The following is a 25,856-nucleotide window of genomic DNA, read 5'->3' as shown; positions in this document are numbered from 1 at the left end:
GAGCAAGACAGCAAAAATTTCAGTCAGAATAAAATGCTCAAAATAATATGAATATTAATATTTAATACTAGCAGCTATTGGATAAAAACAATTATTCCTTTCCCTCTAATTAGGACTTTATTTTTCTTTTCTTTTTGTTGTATCAACCTAGAGGCGTGGATGATGGGTTGTGTTGTCAAATTTAGAGGTTGGGGGGCCTGTAGTTTTGTTGTTTTTGTAGGTCGCCGTGATGCCATCACTCATTTACATATATAGATTACAGCAGAGTCTCACTTATCCAAGCTAAACGGGCCGGCAGAAGCTTGGATAAGCGAATATGTTGGATAATAAGGAGGGATTAAGGAAAGGCCTATTAAACATCAAATTAGGTTATGATTTTACAAATTAAGCACCAAAACATGTTTACAAAAATTTGGACAGAAAACGTAATTCAATATGCAGTAATATTATGTTGTAATTGTAATTACCGTATTTACGAATTTAGCACCAAAATATCATGATATATTGAAAACATTGACTACAAAAATGCCTTGGATAATCCAGAACCTTGGATAAGACTCTATTATTATTTTTATTTTTATTTATATCCCACAGTCTGCAAAATCCATAAGACTTCATTTCAAAATGGATTGATTGGATAAGCGAGACTCTACTGTATTAATAATATTTAATATTAATAATAATGCATGGCCATACAGCCTGGAAAACTCACAACCCAATAATAATACATCTTGTGTCATTGAAGGCTTTCATGATCAGAATCACTGGGTTGCTGTGAGTTTTCTGGGCTGCATGGCCATGTTCCAGAAGCATTTTCTCCTGATGTTTCACCCACATCTATGGCAGGCATCCTCAGAGGTTGTGAGGTCTGTTGGAAACTTGGCACGTGGGGTTTATATATCTGTGGAAAGTACAATTCTGGGAACTACGATTGAAGGGAGTTGTTGACAAGCTGGAATGTGTTCAAAGGAGGGCGACTAAAATGATCAAGGGTCTGGAGAACAAGCCCTATGAGGAGCAGCTTAAAGAGCTGGGCATGTTTAGCCTGCAGAAGAGAAGGCTGAGAGGAGACATGATATGGGCCATATATAAAGATATAAGAGGAAGTCATAGGGAAGAGGGAGCAAGCTTGTTTTCTGCTGCCCTGGAGACTGGGACGCAAAACAATGGCTTCAAATTACAGGAAAGGAGATTCCACCTGAACACTGAAAGGACTTCCTAACTGTGAGAGCTGTTCAGCAGTGGAACTCTCTGCCCTGGAGTTATGTGGAGGCTCCTTCATTGAAGGCTTTTAAACAGAGGCTAGATGGCCATCTGTTGGGGGTGCTTAGAATAATAGTAACATAGAGTTGGAAAAGCTCTAAGATTCTAGCTTTGAATGGGATTTTCCTGCTTCTTGGCAGGGGGTTGGACTGGATGGCCCATAAGATCTCTTCCAACTCTAGGATTCTTAGATAAAGTATTGCTCAAAACAATGTAATGCTTTTGCATATACATTGTACCATTTTTTTCTCCTACATCAAAGATTTCAGTGTGGTTTTAGTTGCTTTTATTGTACATAAGTGCTGTAAAGAAGACTGTAAAGAAGACTCTATAATACAAAGTTCCATACGAGACAAATCTAGGGTTTACTGTACAAGGGCGGCCTGCGTCAAACTCATCCAGGCCTAGTAAGTTATGTGGAATGGGCTCCGGTGCCAGCACTAACTATCTACAGATTGGCACAGGGTACTTAAAAGCCCAGATACTACAAACAATAAACAAAAACAAACAGAACATATAAATGAAGCTTCCTGTTTTGAAGTGGCGACTGCATTCAAGCCATATGCTTTGCGAAGAAAGACACTATTTTTCACAATTTCACCCTGTAGTGGTTAATGACGGCAGAAGAAATCACCTGAAAGACAAAAGGCAAACCGGGAACTGAAAGGAAACAAGTTCACATCACCTACTACAGTAGAGTCTCACTTATCCAAGCTAAACGGGCCGGCAGAACCTTGGATAAGCAAATATTTTGGATAATAAGGAGGGATTAAGGAAAAGCCTATTAAACAGCAAATTAGGTTATGATTTTACAAATTAAGCACCAAAACATCATGTTATACAACAAATTTGAAAGAAAAAGTAGTTCAATACGCAGTAGTGTTATGTGGTAATTACTGTATTTACGAATTTAGCACCAAAATATCATGATATATTGAAAACATTGACTACAAAAATGCCTTGGATAATCCAGAACCTTGGATAAGTGAGACTCTACTGTACCTACTTCGCATCTTCCCTTTTGAGATGGACACTATTTAGCCACCAAGCGTTTCTCCTGAACTGAGCAGCAGAGTCGACCCAAAACAACATTTAGCCAAGCTTTTGTGTGATGTCCATTAAATCTCCAAAATGTAAAAAGTCTGAGCCTGAAGGCTTTTACGGGCATTTGCATCACACCGACCCCTTCACATAGAAACCTGTTCTCTTGACCCATACTTACTCCATCTTGTCATCCAAGCAAGTCACTATGTCTTTGTCTACATAACGGCAAAAGAGGAGCAAGAGGTTGCTGGGGAGGTGAAGCGGCTCCACCATGGAGGCTTTAGGCACGTGAGAGAGTTCTCTTGCAACGAGAAGTACAGTGTTTACCCTAGGGAAAAATAAAAAGAGGTGGTGTAACTGTTAAGGAGGCTGCTAGTTCAAACTGTGTAGGAATGCTTTGCTCACAGATGCTAACTCACCATTTTTCAAAATCTGCATCATTGGTGTTTTCGGGTATGCCAGAAGACAGGCATCTCTCACCATGGCTGAGCAGTAAGTACAGGAATGAGATGGCAAACTTGCGGAAAGGAGAAAGAAATCAGGAAATATTAGGAGGGAATTGGCAGCATCCAAATCCTGGTGAGTCTGAGATCTATTTATTTACTATATTTATGTCCCACTCTTCTCACTCCGAAGGGGACTCAAAGCGGCTTACAAATCAAATGAACATACATTATTAGCATAGCACAATATAAGCATTAATTTACTATATTGTACTATATCATTATATGGTAATATTATTAGTAATATTACATTTAATATATAATATATAATTATTATTACAGTAGAGTCTCACTAATCCAAGCCTCGCTTGTCCAAGCCTCTGGATAATCCAAGCCATTTTTGTAGTCAATGTTTCCAATATATCGTGATATTTTGGTGCTAAATTCGTAAATACAGTAATTACAACATAACATTACTGCGTATTGAACTACTTTTTCTGTCAAATTTGTTGTATAACATGAAGTTTTGGTGCTTAATTTGTAAAATCATAACCTAATTTGATGTTTAATAGGCTTTTTCTTGATCAGTCCTTATAATCCAAGATATTCGCTTATCCAAGCTTCTGCCAGCCCGTTTAGCTTGGATTAGTGAGACTCTACTGTATATTGCATTATTAGTAGTATAATATTGGGCTGTGGCGCAGCTGGCTAGTAACCAGCTGCTATAAATCACTACTGACCGAGAGGTCATGAGTTCGAAGCCCGGGTCAGGTTAAGCCTCCGACCATTAATAGCCCCGGCTTGCTGTTGACCTATGCAGCCCCGAAAGACAGTTGCATCTGTCAATTAAGGAAATTTAGGGACGCTTTATGCGGGAGGCTAATTTACAACACCATAAAACTGCCAGCAAAACACGAGGAAAGGAATGAGGAAGTACAGCCACTACTGGACGGTGAAGCAACAGCTCCCCCTGTGGCCGGAATCGTGAAGCTGGAAAAATGTTAAAAATGCCTCTGAGTCTGTCTAATGTATGTCGTTTGTCTGTTGGCATTGAATGTTTGCCATATATGTGTTCATTGTAATCCGCCCTGAGTCCCCTTCGGGGTGAGAAGGGCGGAATATAAATACTGTGTGTATATATATATATATATATATATATATATAAAATTAGCATAGCATGTTGCTATGGCACAGGAGACAAGATGGAACTATCTTCCTGGCACTCTGGCCGCATATCTACTGTCACATATTCTCATCTCTCCTCCCACCTCCAACCTGATCTGGATTCTCTACCGAGTTACAAGTCAAAATCTCCTCTACTTTGGATCTCTGCCTCCTACATACCTTGTTCCCAAAGACCAAGGCAAGGGGTTGCTTGACAGGTTCCGGATGCAGTTTGATCAGATCCTGCAGAATGTCAATCAGCTCGCTGAAGGCCAAGTGCTCAATGACAATTCTGAGCGGGCTGTAGAGGATGGGCAGGGTCTGCCAAGACCGCAGCACATGGGAGATGGTGAAGGGAGAAATACGATCAAGTTCAGGTGGCTGCAGTCTTGAGAGATCGCTACATTTCATCCCTCTCCTCCCATCCAATATCATGAGGAAAAGTGGTCTAAAAATAACAATAGTATCCAGAAGCCTACAGGTGCCAATATCTATTTTAATCCTGTATTATTCTCTTTTGATTTTGAAAATCAAGGTGGCCTGGAAGAGTGGGAAGTGGCATGGGTACAATCTCAAGGCACCGCACACTCTTGGTCTACACAACTGGTAATAAATGGCCAAACTTCTGCAAAAATAAAGTTAAACCAATGTGGAAATGTTTCCCAATCTACATAGATTACAGGTCATTTTACTCTCCAACTAAGAATTTAATTTCTTCCTCCTCTAATGCTTCTGTATATACCCCCAAAGTCAACTTACTACAGAAAGCTAATTCTGGGCTGTTGGTGCTATTTGGTCTTTTGCAGTTGGTTAAAAGAGAGATATGAATGAAAATACCTCATCCTGCACGTCCTTCTTTATCAGAAGAGGCAAGTGCTGTGCAACTGCAACAAGGACCCGCTTGGCTTGCTCCTGTGACAAGTGCGGCAACAGACGGGCTACCAACCTCTTCCCTTTCCCCACAAGCAGAATCTGCAGGAACTCGTCTTTCGCTTCCCTGAAAGAAAAGCTCAGCTGGTCCACACACATCTCGGTGTCAAAGGTATGGAGAAGGAGACTGAAGGTGTGAGAATAGTAGAGCTCTCTAGATGTTGCTGGAATGTAACTCCTAATTTACCTCCCTCCCCATTTGCTATTCTGCATAAGGCTGCTGGGTATTGCAAATACAAGGCCCCTGAGCTCCCACCAACGCTGTAATAAGCGCTTCCTGGATCTATTACCAGACTTTCATTAAGCCAAGTATCTCTTCCGTAAGAACACGGGTAGATTGCTGTAGCAGCAACTTTGATAGCCAAGGAAACACAAGTATGAAGCCACCGCAGCAACTTCTTCTTGCCCTTCTCTCCTTTAAGTCTTCACTGCCATAATATTCATAGGACTCACTCTTCACTATTGGGCTCTTCGATCCTCAGAGACTGATACATGTGCTCCACCTGATGTGCCAGTTTCTCACAGAAATGGGAACGTTGCTCCTCAGGTGCAAGTTCCAGTTTCTGCTGCATGTCCTCTGCAGCCAGTAGCTCCAGATACATCTATTTCATGACAACACAGATAAGGTTAGTCAAAGACTGGCTTGCTGTACAATCATACTGCCTCTCTATATATTCCCGCTTATAGTTTCGCCAGTTATCTTCCATCTCCAATATGCTGCAGGATGGAGGCAGCAAAAAAAGCTATACTTCTCTTCATTGGTCGATTAGTGTTTTTAAATAAAGGTCACATCTGGCCCTATTTGTTAGACAAAGCAACCATGAGAAGAAGCAGCTACACTCAACTTACCTTCTCGATCTGATATAGCACATGAAGTCGTTGATTCCCTATGGCCTTCAAATATAAAGGGGAAGATAAATATTAATTTCACAAGCCCTTTACGCATCCCTGATATTACACTAGGCAGTAAAGGTTTTCCCTGACATTATGTCTAGTTATGTCTGACTCTAAGGATTGGTACTCATCTCAGTTTCTAAGCCGAAGAGCTGGCATTGTCCATAGACATCTCCTAGGTCATGTGGCTGGCATGACTGCATAGAGCACAGTTACCTTCCCACTGAAGTGGTACCTATTGATCTACTCACATTTGCATGTTTTCAAACTGCTAGGTTGACAGAAGCTGGGGCTAACAGCGGAAGCTCACCTCACTCCCTGAATTCAAACCTCCAACATTTCGGTCAGCGAGTTCAGCAGCTCAGCAGTTTAACCTGCTACACTATAGGGGCTCGATATTACATTAGAGATTGCAAAACTTTAAACAGAAGTTTCAGGTTGTTTATTATCATGAAATATGGTAAGAATTAAAACTCAATTATCTACTGCTAAAAAGTAAAAATCTTAGTACAGTAGAGTCTCACTTATCCAACATTCGTTTATCTAACTTTCTGGATTATCCAACGCAGTCTGCCTTTTAGTAGTCAATGTTTTCAATATCTCATGATATTTTGGTGCTAAATTCGTAAATACAGTAATTACTAAATAGCATCACTGCATATTGAATTACTTTTTCTATCACATTTGTTGTATAACATGTTTTGGTGCTTAATTTGTAAAATCATAACCTAATTTGATGTTTAATAGGCTTTTCCTTAATCCCTCTTTATTATCCAACATATTTGCTTATCCAACGTTCTGCTGGCCCGTTTATGTTGGATAAGTGAGACTCTAATGTATGTCCATCCATACAACAGTCCCAAATATTTATTATATACATATCACAGAAAGGATGTATTTTAAAACAGGCCATAACCCTATTTTCTGGGAAATTAAGCCTAGGGAAAAGCACTGGTACATACCTGCTCCAATGAAATATGGTGCACGGCATCAATGGCCCTCCGGGGACTGTAGCATGTGGAGACGGCCACCTGACCCAAAGAGCCTGGGATCCGTACCACTGGAAGAAGAAGCAGTCGTTATCAAGATGCTACATCTCCATCCTGGAGGAAGACCTCTATCTTGCAAGACACTCACCAGATTCGTACGTCTCCACTTTCTGGATATATGGCGTCACAAGCTTGGGGATCTCAGGTTTGGACCCTCCAAAGGGCCCCTTCTCTGCTTGCTTCTGCTCCAGCTTATGATAATACCCCTGCAGGAAGGAGAGGAGAGCTCACTGCAAAAGGCAACACAACTGCTCTACTTACTGTCCCATGCCTATGTCCCAAGTCTGACACTACTATGAGGCCGCCTTCAACAGCTTTGATTGTGCTTTTCCTGCATGGCAGATTGGGGTTGGACTGGATGACCCTTGGGCGTCTCTCTTCCAGTTCTATGATTCAAACCATCACCCTGCTATAGTGAAGTCTGCATCCCAATTTTCCTAGGCCTTCAAAGGACTCCTTGCCTTCTCCCTGTACCCACCTGGTAATAATAGTCATTGCGTTGGGGGTTTTCACTCTGCAGTTGCAACATCTGCACCTTTATCACCCAGTCCTTTTCCTCTGCAGTCATGAGTGACGCATAAGGATCCTTCATTGGAGGCCGAGGCTCTCTACATGGCATTCTTTGAGATAAAAGCAGGAAGCACTGAATAAGGGATATTCCCAGCTCTTCCTCTTAAGAAATCTAAACTCCAGTGGTCCAAGACAGGGCTACAAATGGGGACAGAGGGGCGCATATCTACAGTAGAGTCTCACTTATTCAAGCTAAATTCAAAATAATATTAATATTAATATTTAATATTACAGTAGAGTCTCACTTATCCAAGCTAAATGGGCCGGCAGAACCTTGGATAAGCAAATATGTTGGATAATAAGGAGGGATAAAGGAAAAGCCTATTAAACATCAAATTAGGTTGTGATTTTACAAATTAAACACCAAAACATTATGTTATACAACAAATTTGACAGAAAAAGTAGTACAATACGCAGTAATGTTATGCGGTAATTACTGTATTTATGAATTTAGCACCAAAATATCACGATATATTGAAAACATTGACTACAAAAATGCATTGGATAATCCAGAACCTTGGATAAGCGAGTCTTGGATGAGACTCTACTGTATTTTTGTGTAACTTGCTGAGACATACTGAATGTCTTCAATTATTTTCTAGTTGATACTCAGACTGGCTACAATCTGAATCCCTTCAAAAGAAGATGCTAATCAGTGATTTCATCACTAGAGTAACTAATTTGTGTATTAATGCAAGTTGGTGAGACAATTGAGGAGAATTTAATACCCTCCTTCTAGAATTCTCGACCCTTTAGTGTTCTCGGTTTTACTCAGTAATAATATGATAATTCAATACCATCAAATGTTCACAAGATCTACCAATATAGATTTCTTCAACCCCGAAGATAAAGTTAAGGTTTTACCATATACCACTAATGTGGAATAAGGAGGTCAGCCCACTTATTTGGCTTTCCTAGCCATAACCGAGCTCTTAGTTATTTTTGCTCTCTCATTTGCCTTTCCACTTACCTTTTATGCCCTCTGTTTTGTCTTTGAGTCAAGATCCGCTGGTGCAAAGGGTGCAACTGCGTCATGGCGCTGGGAAAGCTGGGAATACACAAGAGACAGGTGAAGCAGTGAAATTCTTGATAACATAGGAATTGGGGTATATGGGAGCAGGTACTGTGTATCAGATGTGTCACCATAGTACACCTTGCAAATATAAGACATTCCAGGGTTGCTTTTTTTTAAGGTAGTCAGGCATCTAGTTAGTCCACATTGTTGGCCAAAATTTAGTCTAACTTCAGAACAGAAAAAAGTATGCAAAAGAGGTTGTTGTACACTTGGGACGCACCAGCACAATATACTGTATATACACAAGTATAAGCCTAGTTTTTCAGCCCTTTTTTAGGACTGAAAAAAAACCTCCTTGGCTTATACTTGGGTGAGGGTCCAGGTGGGCTTATATTCAGGTCGGCTTATACTCAAGTACAGTATATATAGTATATTTATTTTTTTCCTATTATTGGCATTCTTACATTTATTATTTTACTCTATTAATTATTATTACATTTATTATTTTACTCTTTTTATTATTAATACATTTATTATTTTACTCTATTATTACATTTATTATTTTACTGCATTTATTATTATTACATTTATTATTTCACTCTATTATTATTAAAAGGATACATAAGCACATTTACATTGAAGAAGATGAAAATAATGATCTAATCAGAGTTGAACAGTCATATCTTAAATTACAGTTTGATGTAAAGATTCAAAAACATTTAAACTACTGATGCCTCAATGTAATTTTATTGGTATCTCGGCTTATGCTGGAGTCAATGTTTGCCAGTTTTTTTGTGGTAAAATTAGGTGCCTCGGCTTATATTCGGGTCAGCTTATACTCGAGTATATACAGTATTTAATAAGACATAGGCGAGAGAAGCCTTCATAGAGTGCTAGACTAAATGGGCCTTTGAACAGATCTACATCATGGCTCTTTTTATGCAGTAATTCTCTGCAAAAGGAGAAGCAGAATAACAGCATTGTCGAGAAAAATCTAGGTGGTGCACCAGGAGAACAAAGAATTATAGAGGAAGCCTTGGGGTGCTTCCAGAGTACTGCCAGCAATTGTATATTTGGCACTGGCATAGGAAATCCCTAAATAAACCATGAAGAGACTATAATGACACCCTCAAATTAGTTGATTGATAACTAAAACTCTAATCCAGGAGACTGTTTAGATGCTTTTGGAATAAAATTGGTACAATCTCTCATTATAGGTGCACTGGCTAGGATGATAAGAATTGTTGGCCAAAAACGTATACACATCCCTGCTGTAATCCTATGCAATAAACTACAGTCCAGAGTTTTGCCATTTTAACACTGCGTTCCCAGTTTCTCAACAGGCTACATCTTCAGTCAAAGCAAACGGACCCTACCCATGCCTTCTGTACCTGAATTTCTGTTGGCTGCCAATCGATGGACTGAAGGGCGGAACATCGGGAATGTGGGACAGAGACCAGGTTGGGCTGTTGGCACTTGGGAAAAATGGCCTAAATGGAGGTGGAGAGGCATATCCCGGTCTCTAAAGAGAAGGAGAGAATGAAAAGGCTAGCCTAATTATCATCCATTGGTTGAATGTGGACTGCTTAACCTATGGTGACTGTACACCATCCAGCCACCCGGGGGCACTCTGTCCCTTCAATTACCAATTCTCACTGTGTGTTCTGATGGAAAAAATGATATTTGATATAACACAGGCATGGGCAAACTTGGGCCCTCCAGGTGTTTTGGACTGCAACTCCCACAATTCCTAACAGCCGGTAGGCTGTTAGGAATTGTGGGAGTTGCAGTCCAAAACACCTGGAGGGCCCAAGTTTGCCCATGTCTAATATAACCCAATAACAAACACCTCCATCCCACCAAGGTATAGATTTCTAAGGCTTAATCAATTTAAGCTTGCCTCGGGCTCTAGAACCCCCTTCCCAGAGAAAAAAGAAACAGAAGAGAAACACCAGATCTAAGCAAATACATTATATTACCTGATTGAGACCAAATGCCCGACGTGTTCTGCGGGGTGGTGTGAATAAGTAGGGTGACCTTACGGATCCGGGTTTCACAGGAGACTGTTGTGAGGCAGGAAAGGTAGTTAAGGCAGGCATCCTCAAAGTGAGGCCCTCCAGATGTTTGGGCCTCTGACTCCCAGAATCCCTGACCATTGAACAAGCTGGCTAGGGGTTCTGGGAGTTGGAGGCCCAAGCAGACAGAGGGATAAATTTGAGCAGGGGTCTCCAAACTAAGGCCTGTGGGCCGGAAGTGGCCTCCAAGGTTATTTACCTGGCTCCTGTCCTAAACTTTAGACTTAAGGTTGACCTAAGTCTAGATGGTCTTTGGAGGTCTCTTTGCTTAGCTACAGCCTTATGAGACCATCTAGATGGCTTTTGGAGGTCACTTTCCTTACCTATGGTCCTATGAGACTGTCTAGATGGCCTTTGAGGGCCCCTTTCCTTACCTGTGATCTTATGAAACCATCTAGATGGTCTTTGAGGGTCCCTTTCCTTATCTATAGTCTTCTGATGGCATTATGAGATCATCTAGATGGCCTTTGGGGGTCTCTTTGCTTACCTATAGTCTTATGAGACTGTCTAGATCAGAGGTTCCCAAACTAAGGCCCATGGGCCAGATGTGGCCCTCCAAGGTCATTTACCTGGCCCCTGTCCTAAACTTTAGACTTAGGGTTGATCTAGGTCTGAAATGACTTGAAGGCACACAACAACAATCCTAATTTTTTACTATTTCATCATAGTCCAGCCCCCCAAGGGCCGATTGTGAATCGGCCCTCCACTTAAAAAGTTTGAGGACCCCTGAATTTGAGGATGCCTAAGTTAAGGCATAGAAGAAATAATTGCAATAGAAGCATCCACACCAACGTTTACATCTGCATCTGGACATCCCAAGACATTCTGCTGCCTAACAGACCTCCTTCCATATACATTAGCAGCTGGACTCTTTGGTCGACTGAGGCTAGAACTCTTGCTCCAGAGTAGGTAGATCAAAGCAGTATCTTTTTCACCAGAAAAATAAGCAATGAACAAGTAGTGCTATGTATCACTAAACGTAGGCAGAGCTTGAGGTACAATGAGTTACCTGCCGCATGAAATGTGGAGAAGAGGGCTTGATCGTTCTTCCATGGAAGACTGAATGTTCTAGGCCCAAGGAATCCAGAAAAGCCTTCTGTACCGGGGAGGCTAGGAAATCTAAATCAGCACGGGACAGGGATGCCCTCTCAATTGCCTGAGGTGAATAATAGCAAATTTTATTTATTTGCAACATTTATCTCCCGCGCTTTGCACCCTGAAGGGGACTCAGGGTGGCTTAGGCTTACAAGTGATATATACATACATTATTATTATTATTGACACAACAACATTGTATGACACAGCAAACAAGATAGATATGCTGGATTTCTTATCACAAAATCACAAGTCGAACACTTCCCAAGCGTTTAGGACTGTGTGATGTATTTTCGGATGATGCACGAAGATTATTATTATTAGCATAGCACAATATAAGCATTATATATTACTATATTGTACTATACCACTATTCTGCAATATTAGTAATATTATTTGTAATATATAATATACAATGATAATAGTGTATTATTATATTGTATTACATTATAATATTATTATCAATATTTTATGTATATACAATATATTAGTACAGCATAATATTAGTATTATATATTATGTTATATTGACACAGGAGACATATTTTTTCTTCACAGATGCCATGTTAGAGTGTATTGCAACTTGTAACAGTGAACAAAAGTGGCCAACTATTACCCACAGCCATCACATTCTGAAGCCCAGCTGTTTCCCAGCTCCTGGCCATGAAAACAGGATCAGTATTAGAGGCAACACAAGCCTGATTATGAAGACTCATAGGACATAACCGACCTTGGGCTTTCCATTACCTCTAATGCAGATTGTCCACGCACAGCTTTCATGACTGCTGGGTCTCCCAGATCATTTGGCTCCCCTGTTGCTCCATTTGTATGGCCCTCTTCCTTTTCAGCCACGGCTGCTTCCTCTTCTTCCATGGCATCACAGGCAGGCTGGGGCTCAGGTTGGAAACTTCCATTATCTGCAATGTTATCTTCTACCATTGGCTCTGCAACATTATCTTCTATCATTGGGTCTGTATCTATAGCTTTGGATTCCTCCTCTTCCACAACACTGGGCTGCTCTTTACCAGCAGCCGACAACATTGCCTCCTCGGGTTCATCCTTAGGAGCTTGCTCTAGATCTGTTAACGGCCCTTTGGCCCCATTTTCTTCTACAAAAGCTTTGGAGAAAGAGAAATAGCATTCCAGATCAGTGGAAGAAGCAAAGGATCTAGACAGAGACAATATTCATTCCAACAACGGCAAGTAGTTCTTACACAGCTACAATTCCACATTGGCTGTTTTCACGCACAGGCCCTTCTACACTACCATATAAAATCTGCTTTAACTGGATTATATGACAGGGTAATAAAGGTAAAGGTTTCCCCTGACGTTAAGTCCAGTCGTGTCCGACTCTGGGGTTGGTGCTCATCTCCATTTCTAAGCCGAAGAGCCGGCATTGTCCATAGACACCTCCAAGGTCATGTGGCCGGCATGACTGCATGGAGCAACATTACCTTCCCGCTGGAGCGGTAACTATTGATCAAGTTTTCGAACTGCTAGGTTGGCAGGAGCTGGGGCTAACAGTGTGCGCTCATTCCGCTCCCGGGATTTGAACCTGGGACCTTTTGGTCTGCAAGTTCAGCAGCTCAGCGCTTTAACACACCGTGCCACCACTGGATTATATGACAGGGTAGACTCATATAATCTGAGTCAAAACAGATAATGTGGGTTATCTGCTTGATAATCTGGATTATATGATAGAGTAGAAGGAGACATAATTGTATAGTCAAACTTTGGTTTGTTGGTTTTACCTGCTGAGGTGAACGTCAAATTAACATAAAGATCAATTTCACCCTCCTCAGTCGTTTCGTCAGCCACAAGTTCCTCCTCCATCATAAAGAAATCCTCCAAGATCTAGTTAGTGGAAGGGGGAGACAAGTATCAAATAGTTGTCAACTTTTCCCATGTTTTTATGATAGAACCAATTAGGAAATGACATTCATAACAAAATTCATGTTCTATAGTTACATAATCAAGCATATGAAGAGACCTGCACTGGCCTTCCGAGGCTGAGAGAGTGTGACTTGCCCCTGTGTGTGTCATGGCTGCATGGGATTCGAACCCATGTCTCCAGTGCCCTCCACCCTTGGCCGTGCTGGCTAAGAATGATGATGATAATAATGATAATAATAATAATAACAACTTTATTTTTATACCCCGCCTCATCTCCCCGAAGGGACTCGAGGCAGCTTACATGGGGCCTGGCCCGATAAAACAAACAAATAACCGTAACAAAGCAATAAAACAATTATCCCAGTAAAAAAACATCAACATTATTATTATTATATTTTAACCCACCCTCTCTCCCCAAGTGGACTCAGGGCGGCATCCAAAATAATATGGCAAACATTCAATGCCAGTACAAGCATAATAAACAATTCACAAACCATACAAGTAAAACAGTCACAAAATATCAAATAAAATGTATAGTGGGTTGCTGTGAGTTTTCCGGGCTGCACGGCCATGTTCCAGAAGCACTGGAAGTATATACATATATACATATATTATAGAACAGGTATAAGCAGACTTTGGCCCTCCAGGTGATTTGAGCTTTAACTCCCACATTTCCTAACAGCCAGTAGCTGTCAGGAATTGTGGGAGTGGAAGTCCAAAACACCTGGCGGGCCAAAGTTTGCCGATGCCTGGTATAGAACATCATATAAAACAAAATTGCACAGATTAAAATACATATAAAATCTCAATACAAATCTCCATGATTTCGAATTGTAGTCTCTAAGGACAGTTTCCCAAGGAAATAAAACAGGAGCATGGGGGGACATCTATTTGGATGCAAACCAAAACAGAACATCTGGGGAAAATGGGAAGAGAAAGGATGCTTTGAACTGAGCATGAGTAACATCCTCTTCCTTGACCCAGGAGTATCCATTCCAGCCTTAGCGCTTAGAGACAGGTGTGTCTGCAAAGACTGCGCATGCGCATAATCACCTGTGAGAAGGGAGGGAAAAAGAACACGCATTGCTTTCAAAACCAGAGTCTTTCAGAGGTGTGTTATTGGGCTTAGGTGTGAAAGCAGGCATTGAAGAAACACAGCTCCCCAAAATGATAACACACACACACACACTTTAAATTAACACCATTAACTAATTAACTAAAGGCTGGGTTGTTGTGTCTTTTCCAGGCTGTGTGGCCATGTTCCAGAAGTATTCTCTCCTGACGTTTCGCCCACATCCATGGCAGGCATCCTCAGGGGTTGTGGGCGAAACGTCAGGAGCGAATGCTTCTGGCACATGACCATACAGCCCGGAAAACACACAACAGCCCTGTGATTCTGGCCATGAAAGCCTTCGACAACACATTTAACTAAAGGCTCATATTGAAGAATAAACAGAATAGTGGCGTGACAAGGTCCATTGCAAAATTGCAAGGTGTTTTTGTTGAAGCAGAGCTGTAAACGAGACTCAAGTTTCACATTTCTATATACAGTAGAGTCTCACTTATCCAAGCTTCTGGGTTATCCAAGCCATTTTTGTAGTCAATGTTTTCAATATATCATGATATTTTGGTGCTAAATTCGTAAATACAGTAATTACAACATAACATTACTGCAATTGGAATCTTGAGGAATATAGTAGAGTCTCACTTATCCAACATAAACGGGCCGGCAGTATGTTGGATAAGCGAATATGTTGGATAATAAGGAGGGATTAAGGAAAAGCCTTAAGGTTATGATTTTACAAATTAAGCACCCAAACATCATGTTATACAACAAATTTGACAGAAAAAGTACAGTAGAGTCTCACTTATCCAACATAAATGGGCCGGCAGAATGTTGGATAAGCGAATATGTTGGATAATAAGGAGAGATTAAGGAAAAGCCTATTAAACATCAAATTAGGTTATGATTTTACAAATTAAGCACCAAAACATTGTTATACAACAAATTTGACAGAAAAAGTAGTTCAATACGCAGTAATGCTATATAGTAATTACTGTATTTACGAATTTAGCACCAAAATATTACAATATATTGAAAACATTGACTACAAAAATGTGTTGGATAATCCAGAATGTTGGATAAGCAAGTGTTGGGTAAGTGAGACTCTACTGTAATTCAATACAAAATAATTCTATGCAGTCATTACTGTATTTACAAATTTAGCACCAAAATATCATGATATATTGAAAGCATTGACTACAAAAATGCATTGGATAATCCAGAACGTTGGGTAAGCAAATGTTGGATAAGTGAGACTCTATTTGAGGGAGGGATTATATAGCCTCAGAATTATAGCCTGTGCACATTTTATTTAGGCCAAAGGATGGAGTTTCCCTCAGAAAAGAGGCCTGAGGCACAAAATGCACGACTCACCACAGCGGCCTCCACTTGGCCTCCTTCCGCCATGACGCCTCTCTCTCCTCTTCCCTCACGCTTGTCTTTTTGCCTCCATTCCCACTCTTTTAAACCAGTTTCCTGAAGGCGGGGCAGTGGCTGCTTGACCTTCATTAGAGCCAATATCCCTATATTATTAACAAATGTGCCTGTTAGAAAGAAGGAAAAAGGCTTCATGGCTGCTGCAAGTTTACAGAAGGATTTGGGCCTGTTGTGAGGAATAGTAGGACTTCAACTCCCACCATTCCTCACAGCCTCAGGCCCCTTCCTTTCCCCCCTCAGCCGCTTAAGATATACTAAATATCTATATATCTATAATAATAAATGTTATTGATTAGCCCTTAGGCCGTATCACAAAATACTATCTATATCTCTATATACAGTAGAGTCTCACTTAATAATAATAAATAATAACTTTAATCTTATACCCCGCCCCATCTCCCTGAAGGGAATCGGGGCGGCTTACATGGGGCCATGCCCGGACATAACAATATAAAAGCACACAATGCAATAAAACAAATCAATCAACAATAAAAACAGCAATATTAATAAAAACAGTCATAAAAGGTCAGCATACAAAATAGGTATTAAAAACATGATAGGTATTAAACAAAATAGGTATTAAATAATAGGTATTAAACAAAATAGGTATTTAAAAATAGGTATTAAAAACACTTATCCAACATTCTGAATTATCCAATGCATTTTTGTAGTCAATATTTTCGATGCATTGTGATATTTTGGTGCTAAATTCGTAAATACAGTAATTACTACATAGCATTACTGGGTATTGAACTACTTTTTCTGTCAAATTTGTTGTATAACATGATGTTTTGGTGCTTCATTTGTAAAATCATAACCTATTTTGATGTTTAATAGGCTTTTCCTTAATCTCTCCTTATTATCCAACATATTTGCTTATCCAAGGTTCTGCCGGCCCGTTTAGCTTGGATAAGCGAGACTCTACTGTGTATCTATATCTATAGTAATAAATGTTATTGATTAGCCCTTAGGCCATATCACAATATACTATATCTATCTCTATATACATATATACTATAACTATAATAATTAATTTTATTTATAAGCCCTTTGGCCATATTGCAATATACTATATATCTATATCTCAATATTTTTGAATGAGACCATATGCACTTTCAAACTGCATTATTTGGCAGTGTAGATCCAGTCTCATACAACGGTTGTGTGTGTGTGTGTGTCTGTATATATATATACACACACACAGTGTAATAAAAAAATATTGGTTAGCCTTTAGGCCATATCACAATATACTAGGTCTCTATATATCTATATCTATCTATCTATCTATCTATCTATCTATCTATCTATTATATCTATAATAAAAAAATTTATTGATTAGCCCTTAGGCCATATCACAATATACTATATATCTGTCTATATTATATCTATAATAATACATTTTATTAATTAGCCCTTAGACCATATCATAATATACTATGTCTCTATATATATTTCTATAGCCATTTCACAATATAATCTATATCTATATATATATACTATAGCTATAATAATAAATTTTATTGATTAGCCCTTAGGCCATATCACAATATACTATATATCTGTCTATATTATATCTATAATAATACATTTTATTAATTAGCCCTTAGACCATATCATAATATACTATGTCTCTCTATATATTTCTATAGCCATTTCACAATATAATCTATATCTATATATATATATTATAGCTATAATAATAAATTTTATTGATTAGCCCTTAGGCCATATCACTATATATATATATATATATATATATATATATATATATATATATATATACACACACACACACACACACACATACTGCATTATACTTCAAACTTCATTATATGGCAGTGTAAAATTCAGCCTCATACAATGGGTGTGTGTATGTATATGAATGAGGCCATATGCAGTTTGAAATTGCATTACTTGGCAATGTAGCTCCAGCCTTATCCAATGGCTGTGTGTGTGTATGTGTGTGTGTATATAACTATATATATTTATATGAATGAGACCATATGCAGTTTGAAACTACATTACTTGGCAATGTATATCTAGCCTCATACAATACTTGTATGTGTGTGTGTGTGTATATATAATCTATATCTGTATCTGAATGAGACTATATGCAGTTTCAAACCGCATTACTTGGCAATGTAGATCCAGCCTCATACAATGGCTGTGTGTGTGTGTGTGTGTATACACATACATACATCTATATCTATATCTATATATATCTAACTATATCTATATAACTTGGCAATGTATATTTAGCCTCATACAACACTTGTGTGTGTGTGTGCGCGTGTGTATATATTCTATATCTGTATCTATATCTGAATGAGACTATATGCAGTTTCAAACTGCATTACTTGGCAATGTATATCTAGCCTCATACAATAGTTTTGTGTGTATATATATATAAAATCTATATTTATATTTGTATCTATATGAGACTATATGCAGTTTCAAACTGCATTACTTGGCAATATAGATCCAGCCTCATACAATGGCTGTGTGTGTAAGCATGCATACCTATATATATGTAATACTATATGTCTATATCTATATGAATGAGACTATATACAGTTTCAAACTGCATTATTTGGCGTGTAGATCCAAATCCATGAAATCCTCCAATCTCGAGAGTGCGCATGCGCTTGAAGGAAACATCTGCCCGGCTACTAATGATGCGGAAGGATGACTTACTCCCATTGGCCGCAACGGAAGCCCCCGGAGTTCCAGGCGTTGCACTGGCTTGCTTCGGTTCAGAGGCATCGAAGGAGGCTGAAGAAGAGGCGGGGGTCGTCTTGCTGCCCTCCCCCGAGGCTTGAGCTATGTTCCTGCCCTGCTTGGCCTTCCTGCTCTGCAGCGCAGTCCTCGAAGCCATCCTAAGTATTCCTCTCTTTGAAAATACCATAATACATCAGGTGTTAACTTCTTAACTTCCTGTGTCCCAGGCCGGGGCCAACTTCCGGCCCTCTAATTGTGGGAGCTGAAGCCCCCCAAAACACGTGGAGGGCCGGAGTTGGCCCAGGCCTGCTTCATAGCCTTCTGTGCCAGAAAGGGCTGATGTTTCATCAAACCACAACTCTCACAACAGTTACCGTGGTATCAAACTGCAAAATTCAATAGTGTAGATGAGATCAGGGCTTGTCAAACTGGTAGCCAGATGGTGTTCCTTTCATGTAGAAATTGCCCACATACTTGTGGATTTCAATATATTAATTGATTGGGTTGTTGTGCATTTTCCGGGCTGTATGGCCATGTCCCAGAAGCATTATTATTATTATTATTATCATTATTATTATTATTATTATTGACACAACGACGTTGTATGACACAGCAAACAAGATAGATATGCTGGATTTCATATCACAAAATCACAAGTCGAACACTTCCCAAGTGTCTAGGACTGTGTGATGTATTTTCGGATGATGCGTGCAGATCCCAGTCAGGTGGCCTTTTGCAGTTGACAGATTGTAATTTTGTCACTGTCTATTGTTTCCAAATGCCGGCTGAGATCTTTTGGCACGGCACCCAATGTGCCCATCACCACCGGGACCACCTGTACTGGTTTCTGCCAGAGTCTTTGAAGTTCAATCTTGAGGTCCTGATAGCGGCTGAGTTTTTCCTGTTGTTTTTCGTCAATGCGACTGTCACCTGGGATGGCAACATCAATGATCCAAAACTTTTTCTTTTCCACAACTGTGATGTCTGCTGTGTTGTGTTCCAGAACTTTGTCAGTCTGGATTCGGAAGTCCCACAGTATCTTTGCCTGCTCATTTTCCAATACTTTTGCAGGTTTGTGATCCCACCAGTTCTTTACTGCTGGGAGGTGGTACTTGAGGCATAAGTTCCAATGAATCATTTGGGCCACATAGTTGTGCCTTTGTTTGTAGTCTGTCTGTGTGATTTTCTTACAGCAGCTGAGGATATGATCAATGGTTTCGTCAGCTTCCTTGCACAGTCTGCATTTTGGGTCATCAGCTGATTTTTCGATCTTGGCCTTTATTGCCTTTGTCCTGATGGCTTGCTCCTGGGCTGCAAGGATCAGGCCTTCTGTCTCCTTCTTCAGGGTCCCATTCGTGAGCCATAGCCAGGTCTTCTCCTTATTATTATTATTATTATTATTATTATTATTAGCGACATTTATATCCCACTCTTCTCACCCTGAAGAGGACTCAGGGCAGCTTACAAGTTATATGTACATACAATAAATTATATTAGCATAGCACAATATAAGCATTATATACTGTACTATACCACTATATTGCAATATTATTAGTAATATAACATGTAATATATAATATACAATTATAATAGTGTATTATATTTTATTTTATTACATTATATTATCAATATTATATGTATATTCAATATATTATAGTATTAGTATGCTAATAATATTATGCTATTGTTATTAGGAGCACTAGACAAGCTTGTCACACCCAGAATTGTTGTAGAAGGTTGCTGGTTCTTGGGAATATGCTTATTTTAGCACCTATAGAAAGGGCTGGCTGCATTTTTGCACATTTAATGCATCTTAGCCCCCTTCTACATTGCCATATACAATCCAGATTATCTGCTTTGAATTGGGTTATATTGCAGTGTAGACTCATTGAAGTGTGGGCACTTAATGGCCCTCCAATGGAGGGCAGCCCAAGACTTCTAGCTGCTTGAGGTAAAGGCTGATATTGCACCTCTTCTATGTACAGAATGACTGCATCTACACTGCAGAACCAATGCAGTCTGACATCATTTTAATGCTAGGATTCTAGGAAAGCCTTGTTGAATCCTCAGTAAGGCTAAGTCCCTAGTAGAATCATAGAATCATAGAATAGTAGAGTTGGAAGAGACCACATGGGCCATCCAGTCCAACCCCCTGCTAAGAAGCAGGAAATCGCATTCAAAGCACCCCCGACAGATTGCCATCCAGCCTCTGCTTAAAAGCCTCCAAAGAAGGAGCCTCCACCACGGCCCGGGGGAAAGAGTTCCACTGTCGAACAGCTCTCACAGCCAGGAAGTTCTTCCTGATGTTCAGGTGGAATCTCCTTTCCTGTAGTTTGAAGCCGTTGTTCCGTGTCCTAGTCTGCAGGGCAGCAGAAAACAAGCTTGCTCCCTCCTCCCTATGACTTCCCTTCACGTATTTGTACATGGCTATCATGTCTCCTCTCAGCCTTCTCTTCTGCAGGCTAAACATGCCCAGCTCTTTAAGCCGCTCCTCATAGGGCTTGTTCTCCAGACCCTTCATCATTTTAGTCGCCCTCCTCTGGACGCTTTCCAGCTTGTCAACATCTCCCTTCAACTGTGGTGCCCAAAATTGGACACAGTATTCCAGGTGTGGTCTGACCAAGGCAGAATAGAATAAGGGGGAGCATGACTTCCCTGGATCTAGACGCTATTCCCCTCTTGATGCAGGCCAGAATCCCATTGGCTTTTTTAGCAGCCGCATCACATTGTTGGCTCATGTTTAACTTGTTGTCCACAAGGACTCCAAGGTCTTTTTCGCACGCACTGCTGTCAAGCCAGGCGTCCCCCATTCTGTATCTTTGATTTCCATTTTTTCTGCCGAAGTGAAGTATCTTGCATTTGTCCCTGTTGAACTTCATTTTGTTAGTTTTGGCCCATCTCTCTAGTCTGTCAAGATCGTTTTGAATTCTGCTCCTGTCTTCTGGAGTGTTAGCTATCCCTCCCAGTTTTGTGTCGTCTGCAAACTTGATGATCGTGCCTTCTAACCCTTCGTCTAAGTCGTTAATAAAGATGTTGAACAGAACCGGGCCCAGGACAGAGCCCTGCGGCACTCCACTTGTCACTTCTTTCCATGATGAAGACGACGCATTGGTGAGCACCCTTTGGGTTCGTTCGCTTAGCCAATTACAGATCCACCTAAATGTGTCTAGCCCACATTTTACTAGTTTGTTTGCCAGAAGGTCGTGGGGGACTTTGTCGAAGGCCTTACTGAAATCCAGGTACGCTACATCCACAGCATTCCCTGTATCGACCCAACTCGTAACTCTATCGAAAAAAGAGATCAGATTAGTCTGGCATGACTTGTTTGTAAAACTATTTAGTAAGATTTAGTAAGATTTAGTAAGACTAAATCTCCCACTATCCCATATCCTTAAGCCATGGGTAGTTAAAGTGGTGCCAAAGTGAATTAATTCTGCAGTGTAGATGCACCTTTTGATACTGGTTTTATAGGACAGAGCTCCCAACCTTGCTGCTTCCCTTTGTCCCCATCAAGGCCTCTTTTAATAGCATTCTCTCCTGTCGTTTTGTCCACATCTATGGCAATCATCCTCAGAGGTCGTGCGGTACCTGTGGGAAAACTGGTCATTATCTGGTGTGTGCTGTGACCTGTTCTGCAAAGGAAGGCAATGGCAGAGACCTCATTCATGTCACCTATGATAATAATAATATAATAATACTTTATTTCTATCTTTATTTCTATAACTGACACTTTGCCTTCTGTTTCTTCATTCTTCTCGCAGAAGAGCCCAACGTGCAGGTCTATTCTTATAATCCTGTAGTGAAAGGCAAGAAAAACATACTCCATTGCTATGTGGACGGCTTCCATCCTCCCGAAATTAAAATCACTTTTCAGAAGAATGGTGTCCTTATCGAGAAGGTGGAGACAACCGAACTTACCTTTAGGCTGGACTGGACCTTTGAGCTTCTGGCCTATATTCCCATTGTTCCTGATGGGAAAAGTAATTACAGCTGTATTGTGGTGCACAGCAGCATAACCGCTCCAAAGAACGTCACGTGGGGTGAGTGCTTCGCGCCTTGACTCTTCCTGCCATTGCCTTGACACTCCTTTATTTTCTTAGGAACCATTGTAAACAGTGGTGCTTTCTATTCATTCAATAGTCATTCAAGGAAAATACAATGGCCTGCCAGTCTGGTTTCTAAGACACTTTTCTTTTAACAGACTAATAATGATGATGATAATAATAATAACAGTCCTAAACACTTGAGAAGTGTTTGACTTGTGATTTTGTGATATGAAATCCATCATATATATCTTGTTTGCTGTGTCATTCTGTGTCTTTGTGTCAATAATTATAATAATAATACATTGTCTGCCTTTCCTGAAGGCTCAACATTAAAAGCTGGATGGTGTCCTACCAATTGAACAAAAATTAGATGTGTTTGATGACAAAAAGATGCAATTTTCTAAGTACCTGTTATGAAGAATGGTAAATAGACAGTCAGCCCTCCACATTTGCTAGGAACCCTAAATGCAAATAAATAAATTGCTGTTTTGTTTTGCTTTTACCTGAGATAACATTTCTTTAGGAATTTCTTGAACTTCCAGCACCACACCATGATTGACTTCTGGAAGCTCACTGTAGAATCACACTGGGGGAGCCAGAGATTCCCAGAGAAAACATCATCAAATTTATGCAAAAATTATAACTGCAAATGTGGAGGGATTACTGGACGTTTTAAAGATGTTAAAAATAGAAATACATGCAACCTTGTGGGAGGAAGTGCCTACGTATTGTTTTGTTCCAAAAGTAGCACACAGATAACGGTTGCAGTGGAAGTATTATAGGGAATTGGTTGTTCTTAGTATATTCCTCCTGTAGAGAATAGAATACATAATATATACATATTAATATATTGCAATTTATCAATAACGAGGACCTGAAAGACAAGTAGAGCTCACCATTTATTTATTTATTTGTATCTTGCTTTCTGTCTCAAGGAGACTCAGAGCAGCTATTTGATAATCCACATAAGTTTTTGACCCATCTATTTACAGATTAAATTTTAGCTCACATTGTTGGGTCTCATTGAATTATGCTTATACATCACTGAATGCTGTTTACCTTTTATTATTATGTTGATTGCAGTGCTTTTTCTTCAACACTTTCCAGTTGTCTTTTGCAACACTGTTTTATCGCTTTTACAGTTCTCTTTTAAAAAGGAGAATATGAATTTATATAGTTAGTATACAGAATAGTTCTTGCTTATTGTACTTTTGGTGTAAACATCACTACTTGGTAGTAGTATGCGTTTTATCTCTTCCTAAAATGTGTAAATACCCAAGGGAGGAGATGTTTATTATTTGTTATTGATATGAACCCTTGAGCCATTTTGGTATATTTCTAGGCGCTGATGAAGAAGTGGTTGGATTCTAAAAGATTTGGAAAGAACTGTCATAACTTTGGTGGCTGCAAATATTTAGGCACTAGGCTTTTGAAGTATTGGATAATTTAACCAGCAATACATACTGATACTATTTTCTTCTACAGATCAAGAGTACTAAACAGATGATCCCAGAAGTAAGGTAAGAATATTGGATCGAAGTTCTAAGTTGATGTAAATTTGATCTTAACAAGAGATATTTTATTTTTCTTTGTTTAAAAAGATGCAGGATAGATAATAAACCACATGGGTCATTGTGTCTGACTGCCTTTAAACAGACATATTAAAAGAGGACACTTATTTTGAGAGGAAGTGTATTACAAAACATCTGGAGGGTCAGCATTTCCTTGTCTGAGTACAGGTTGAGTCTCCTTCATCTGAAATATTTGTGATTTTATTTTATTGGATTTTGGATTTTTACAGGTTTGGGGATTCCTGTATTTGCAGATTCAACTCCTTGAAGAGAATTTGGCCAAGGTCAAATATGTAACTATTCCTTTCCTCAAAGGCAGAGGTGGGATGGGCAGCAAAACATTTTAGTTTTTGAAGTCTTTCAAATTCCTGGAAGGAGATTCAATATGTAAGAACTTCAACAATTTTTCTTTTCTCAGGTTTGAAAAGCCTTGCTTATTAAAAGATCATAGCCCTTTAAGCATCCCTCCCAATTGTTCCAGCTTGCAGTCAATTGAGCTCAGGAATTTTCAAGCACGCACATTGGCATTGCTTTATGTATGCTATTGATGTGTCATGCTTCCATTGAAATGGATTTCCAGTAGATCCTTTCTAAGCAGACTGAAGATTGCATTGGAAGTTTGTGCTGTCACGCACTTATCGAGCTTCTCTTTAAAAGAGTAATTTTCTGTTCATTTGCCTTAATTGTCTTTGTTAAATATTCTAGACGCTTGTTTCAGTTTCTGCCTGTCAGAGGTTTAGCAAAAGGCTTGACAAGATGATGTGCTTAAAACTTCTTTTATATATTGATAATGAATCATTTTATTTGACATTTTTGAAATGCGATGACTGGAGTACCTTGATAAAAGTACAAAAGCTAACATTTTATTTGTAATGACTGGTGGTTTTGTCTAGCTGGATGTTTTAGTTGTATAAGCATTGGAAGATGGCAAAGGTTCATAGTATTTTTCTCTTTTTATCTGAACTAATTGTTGTGTTTCACATCAGCATATTGTTGGATCTATTCTGAATAAAATGTTTCCTATCAAAATACTCTGTTTTTATAGTATAGGAACCCGGGCCTTTCATCTCTATGCAGTTTATGCCTCTTAAGTTTTCTTTTAAAACACTGACCATAAATGGCCCAAGCAAAATATAGCTGAGATCCTACTGCAGTGTAGCATAAATAACTCCCAGCACAAATATCTATTGATTGCTTTATGCATTTATTATACTGGAAATCCACAATAGTGCAAGCTTGTGAAACCACTGGTAAATGTCATTGGTTGAAACTCTCTTAGGCAATTGTAATGCGTAGAGTGATGCACATTGGTTACTATTCCATTTCTGCATTTATTGTGAGTTCCTGCATGACACGGGGTTAGACTGGATGGTCCTTGTGGCCTCTGCCAACTCTATGACTCTACCTTGATCCTCTGCACACATGTTGCCAAAGGAGAGGTCCATGCATAAAACATACACGTCATATGTATGGACCTCCCCTTTGTACCTTCATCCAATAAAAATGCTTCAAGCATGTATTGCAACTTAACACTCTGTGTGTGTCAGTGATGGGACTCTGACCTATATGCTTCCATGTTCGACACAC

General features: G+C 39.6%; 1 protein-coding gene and 1 long non-coding RNA gene across 4 annotated transcripts; one reads left to right on the top strand and one right to left on the bottom strand.

Moving 5' to 3' along the window:
* Positions 1-1,532: 1,532 nt before the first annotated feature.
* On the bottom strand, positions 1,533-18,824 carry patl2 (PAT1 homolog 2). 3 transcript variants are annotated; one of them, XM_062963201.1, is made up of 18 exons: positions 18,629-18,824; positions 15,872-16,020; positions 13,293-13,395; positions 12,289-12,659; positions 11,457-11,603; positions 10,352-10,435; positions 9,764-9,894; positions 8,328-8,405; positions 7,266-7,407; positions 6,876-6,993; positions 6,701-6,798; positions 5,694-5,738; positions 5,298-5,446; positions 4,752-4,911; positions 4,095-4,235; positions 2,727-2,824; positions 2,486-2,635; positions 1,533-1,897 (listed from the first exon to the last, which is right to left on the bottom strand). In XM_062963201.1, exons 1-18 carry the CDS (start codon positions 18,807-18,809, stop codon positions 1,894-1,896), a joined length of 2,349 nt encoding a protein of 782 aa, XP_062819271.1. In that variant the 5' UTR covers positions 18,810-18,824; the 3' UTR covers positions 1,533-1,893. The 3 variants fall into 3 exon arrangements, with proteins under 3 accessions (XP_062819271.1, XP_062819273.1, XP_062819272.1); XM_062963203.1 differs by lacking the exon at positions 18,629-18,824 and having other exon boundaries at positions 15,872-16,116; XM_062963202.1 differs by lacking the exon at positions 1,533-1,897 and having other exon boundaries at positions 2,482-2,635.
* A 3,879-nt stretch (positions 18,825-22,703) lies between these two features.
* Positions 22,704-25,799, top strand: LOC134293952 (uncharacterized). Its single transcript, XR_010000911.1, has 2 exons — positions 22,704-24,218; positions 24,500-25,799. It is a non-coding gene; the product is annotated as an uncharacterized LOC134293952 (long non-coding RNA).
* Positions 25,800-25,856: the final 57 nt, after the last annotated feature.

Source organism: Anolis carolinensis, unplaced genomic scaffold, assembly GCF_035594765.1.
Source record: "Anolis carolinensis isolate JA03-04 unplaced genomic scaffold, rAnoCar3.1.pri scaffold_11, whole genome shotgun sequence".
In the NCBI taxonomy this organism is placed as follows: Eukaryota; Metazoa; Chordata; class Lepidosauria; order Squamata; family Dactyloidae; genus Anolis; species Anolis carolinensis.
Note: the sequence above shows the minus strand (reverse complement) of the source record. Positions and strands in the feature narration are given on the sequence as shown.

Bases quoted from the DNA above. Each gene is read 5' to 3' on its own strand.
- patl2 (XM_062963201.1), bottom strand. From the start codon at position 18,809: ATGGCTTCGAGGACTGCGCTGCAGAGCAGGAAGGCCAAGCAGGGCAGG. The intron at 16,021-18,628 runs GTAAGTCATCCT...TTAATAATATAG, and splicing joins TTCCGTTGCGGCCAATGGGA to GGATATTGGCTCTAATGAAG. The intron at 4,912-5,297 runs GTGAGTCCTATG...CTTTTCTTTCAG, and splicing joins GAAGAGCCCAATAGTGAAGA to GGAAGCGAAAGACGAGTTCC.